This window comes from Hylobates moloch, unplaced genomic scaffold (genome assembly GCF_009828535.3).
Source record: "Hylobates moloch isolate HMO894 unplaced genomic scaffold, HMol_V3 SCAFFOLD_23, whole genome shotgun sequence".
Taxonomy (NCBI): domain Eukaryota; kingdom Metazoa; phylum Chordata; class Mammalia; order Primates; family Hylobatidae; genus Hylobates; species Hylobates moloch.
The window spans coordinates 41702321-41706356 of NW_026652298.1; the positions used below are offsets into that span (position 1 = coordinate 41702321).

Below are 4036 nucleotides of genomic sequence, written 5' to 3' on the forward strand. Positions count from 1 at the left end.
ATTTAATATGCTACAGTGATTTTTCAAACTAAACGAGTTTTTACATTTTTTCTGCGCTCCTTCTCGGGTAGGGTAAGTGGGGCCCGGGAGAACAAGCGCCGCCCTTCGCGGAAACGCCGGGGCCGCACATTGCCAACGGTGCCTTGAGCTGCTGCTGCTGTGTGCGGGGTGTTTTTTACGATCCCTAAAGACGGAAGTGGGGGCGGGACGAGGGGGTAGACGGATGGTTTTTGCAGCCAGTCAGGGGTGGGAGGAGGTCCAGGGGCGGCAGATCGGCTTCCGGTTCCGGTGGGCTTCGGGTTCAGAGCTCTGAAAGGTGGGCGCGCGCAGATGGGGTGTGGGGAGGCTCCGGGGCAGAAGGGGAGGGGCAGGTGGGTGCGGGACAGGGGCCGGAGTGAGAACCGGGGGCCGAAGTAGGGCGTAGGAGGTGAGAGCCGGGGGCCAGGGTAGGGGGTAGGGGGTAGGGGGTAGGAGGTGAGAGCCGGGGGCCGGGGTAGGGGGTAGGGGGGTAGGAGGTGAGGGTCCGGGGTAGGGGGGGGGGGGGGGAGAGCCGGGGGCCGGGGTAGGGGGTCAGAGCCAGGGGCCGGGCCAGGCTGCGGGTGACTGCGAGCCCCCACCTCCCGCCAGGCCCGCGATGCCTCTACACAAGTATCCCGTGTCGCTCTGGAAGCGGCTGCAGCTGCGGGAGGGCATCTGTGCCCGCCTGCCCGGCCACTACCTGCGCTCCCTGGAGGAGGAGCGGACGCCCACTCCCGTGCACTATAGGCCTCATGGGGCCAAGTTCAAGATCAACCCCAAGAACGGACAGCGGGAGCGTGTGGAGGACGTGCCCATCCCCATCTACTTTCCCCCCGAGTCCCAGCGGGGGTTGTGGGGCGGCGAGGGCTGGATCCTGGGCCAAATATACGCCAACAACGACAAGGTGGGTCGGCAGGTGGGCTTCAGGGGCTCCTCTCAGGGCTTGGCTGTACCGGACGCCCAGGGTACCTGGAGAGACGTGGGTGGGCCCTGGGGATTACAGCCTGGAGGAGATACAACTCTGGCAAAGGAGCACGCTGAGCGAAGAACCTCAGTTCTGGCAAACAGGACTGATAAAGTAGGGGTGAGGTGGGGTGATTCAGGCCGGGGGGAGCAACCTGAGGCCGTGGGGAGTCAGGGTAAAGTTAGGGTGGGGAGGAGGCCTGCTTGATGAGCAGAGCAGGTGGGAGAGGCGAGCAGAGCTTTGAGGCTGCTTGTGCTGGACTTCCTGGCGGGACTGCTGAAGCCTCTGGGGGGACTTGTGTCACCTCCAGCTTGGAATGTGACGACCTGTAAACTGTGGGGTTGCACATGTTTCTAAAACACATGCAGCAACCATGTGACAAGGGTGGGAACGCCCAGCTTGCTGGGGAGCAGCTGATTTCTGGGTACACAGCCAGGACCCGGGTCGGGCTGGGGTGGCACTGGGCTGGGAGCCGGCCCACCCAGCTCCAAGTCCCCAGTTTGACAGCTGTGGTTCTGTGATGGAGCCTTCCGGGGGGGTGAGGGCAGTTGCCCTGGGTCCCCCTTGGTCTGTAGGAGGAAGCAGCAGTACTCACGGAGGCTCTGTTGCACCCTCAGCTCTCCAAGAGGCTGAAGAAGGTGTGGAAGCCACAGCTGTTTGAGCGAGAGCTCTACAGTGAGATCCTGGACAAGAAGTTCACAGTGACTGTGACCATGCGGACCCTGGACCTCATCGATGAGGCTTACGGCCTCGACTTTTACATCCTCAAGGCAAGCGGGGTGGGGCGAGTCAGCACACAGCGGGGTCCGGGATGGGCCAGTCAGACTCAAGGGAGCCCCAGGTCAGCATCACACCGGGGCACGCTGGCATCTGCACAGGAGGGTCACTGGGAAAGCATGAGTGGGGCCAGGCCCCTTTCTGGCCAGCGCCAGTGGGGTTTCCTGCCTGCAGGAGAGGCTGTCGCTCTGTGGGTGGCTGACTTGCCCACGGGGCCTGAGCAAGCACAGCCGCCCCTTTCCCTGCTCTTGGACTTGCTTCTGTCCCGATCCCACCCCCCGTGCTGGGGTGCTGAGGCGGCCCCACCCGGGCCTTCTCTTTCCTGTCCTGGGACCACCAGCGGCTAGAGAGGAGCTGGGTGGGTTGGCTGGAAGGGTAGGCGGGGCCCTGCCACCAGCACCTGGCCCCATGTGAGCCTCCTGCCAGACCCCAAAGGAGGACCTGTGCTCCAAGTTTGGGATGGACCTGAAGCGAGGGATGCTGCTGCGGCTTGCCCGGCAGGACCCCCAGCTGCACCCTGAGGACCCTGAGCGGCGGGCAGCCATCTACGACAAGTACAAGGTGAGGGTGTCCGTCCCGCTCCCTACACCTGGGGCCTCCTGGCCCAGCCCTGGGCCTCACCGCCCTTTCCATCTCTGCCTGCCTAGGAATTTGCCATCCCAGAGGAGGAGGCAGAGTGGGTGGGCCTCACGCTGGAGGAGGCCATTGAGAAGCAGAGACTTCTGGAGGAGAAGGTGTGTGAGCACCAGCTGCTGCTGCCTGCCCAGGGCCTGGTGTTCAGGGTCTGGGAGTGTGCTGCCCTGGAGAGAGCCTGCACGAGGGGTTGCTGCACTGGGTGGGCTTGGGGAAGAGCTGCTGCTCTGCATTGCCCACCCAGAGGAGCACGGCCCGCTCCCTCCCCTCCAAGGCTGCACCCTGTCCTATCCTGGGACCCTCAGTAGGAGGAGTGGGTTCCTGCCCCGAGGGTTTGCCCGGCCACCAGCATCCCAGGGTCTGGAGCCTGAAGTAGCTGTCAGGACAGGGAGCCCCTGATGGCATGGCAGCTGGCTGCCCCCATTCCCTCTGTTTATCCACGACCACAGGGATGGGACAGGGGGATGTGTGTGCCTCTGGCGTCCCCAAGGGAGAGGGTTCATCTCACCGACAGGGCTCTGCCCTCCAGGGCCACTCGTGCCCCGGTTCCTCTGGGCGGCAGCTGCTGATCCCATCCCTGCCGGAACTCCAGCTGCCCTGGGCTTCCCTGGCCTCACCATGAGCCCCTCTCCCCTTCAGGACCCTGTACCCCTGTTCAAGATCTATGTGGCGGAGCTGATCCAGCGGCTGCAGCAGCAGGCACTGTCAGAGCCGGCGGTGGTGCAGAAGAGAGCCAGTGGCCAGTGACCACACAGCTCCTCCATGCCTGACCAACAGGCCCAGCCTTCCCTGCCAGGCCCTTTGCACTGAGGACACAGATCCCGGGGCGTTGTGAAGGCCACCGGTGGGCAGTGGGTGGATCCTGGTTTCGTGTGCTGCCCATGCACCTTCCAGCCCGGGGCCAGCTTGGCAGGGATCCCCAGGAGGCCTGGGGCTGCCCAGAGGCTCCTCCCAGGTGGGGCCCCCATGCTTACGGGCGTGTTCCTTGTGCCTGTGGGGCTGGGAGCGAGTAAAGTCTGGCCCAGGCTGTGTGTGTGCGTCTTTGCTTTGAGGACCAGCGTTCTCTCTGGGGATCCTGATCTGTCACTCCTGCCTTTGCTGCCCCTGCGACCTCGGATAAGCCGTGGGCGTTGACTCTGGCTGCCCATCCCCAGCTGAGCTGCAGACAGCGAAGTTCGATTCTGTGTTTTGTAGGTTTTTTTTTTTTTTTTTTTGAGACAGAGTCTTGCTCTGGCACCCAGGCTGGAGTGGAGTGGCACGATCTCGACTCACTGCAACCTTTGCCTCCCAGGTTCAAGTGATTCTCCTGTCTCAGCCTCCTGAGTAGCTGGGATTACAGGCACCTGCTATCATGTATGGCTGATTGTATTTTAGTAGAGAAGGGGTTTCACCATGTTGACGAGGCTGGGCTTGAACTTCTGACCTCAGGTGACCCACCTGCCTCGACCTGCCAAAGTGTTGGGATTAGAGGCACGAGCCACGTGCCCTGGCCGGATTCTGTGTCTGTCTTTCCTCTGGTAGAGGGTCTGGTGTAGCTGGGGGCGTCCAGGGGTGCAGCCAGGTGACACCCATTCCCTCTCCGTTGCGTATTCCTGTCTTTGTCGAACATTCTTCAGAGCAGGGCAAGGGAGGCTGTGGCCTGGC

At 63.1% G+C, this 4036-nt stretch overlaps 1 protein-coding gene across 2 annotated transcripts; it reads left to right on the forward strand.

The window, feature by feature from the left end:
- The first annotated feature begins 269 nt into the window (after positions 1-269).
- Positions 270-3423, forward strand: MRPL28 (mitochondrial ribosomal protein L28). 2 transcript variants are annotated; one of them, XM_032144888.2, is made up of 6 exons: positions 270-316; positions 628-922; positions 1600-1752; positions 2186-2320; positions 2407-2493; positions 3032-3423. In XM_032144888.2, exons 2-6 carry the CDS (start codon positions 635-637, stop codon positions 3137-3139), a joined length of 771 nt encoding a protein of 256 aa, XP_032000779.1. In that variant the 5' UTR covers positions 270-316; positions 628-634; the 3' UTR covers positions 3140-3423. The 2 variants fall into 2 exon arrangements, with proteins under 2 accessions (XP_032000779.1, XP_058289810.1); XM_058433827.1 differs by lacking the exon at positions 270-316 and adding an exon at positions 331-427.
- Positions 3424-4036: the final 613 nt, after the last annotated feature.

Excerpts from the sequence above, each read along its gene's own strand:
- MRPL28 (XM_032144888.2), top strand. The coding sequence starts at position 635 with ATGCCTCTACACAAGTATCCCGTGTCGCTCTGGAAGCGGCTGCAGCTG. Across the intron at positions 1,753-2,185 it reads TCGACTTTTACATCCTCAAG|ACCCCAAAGGAGGACCTGTG; the intron begins GCAAGCGGGGTG and ends GCCTCCTGCCAG. Across the intron at positions 2,321-2,406 it reads CCATCTACGACAAGTACAAG|GAATTTGCCATCCCAGAGGA; the intron begins GTGAGGGTGTCC and ends CTGCCTGCCTAG.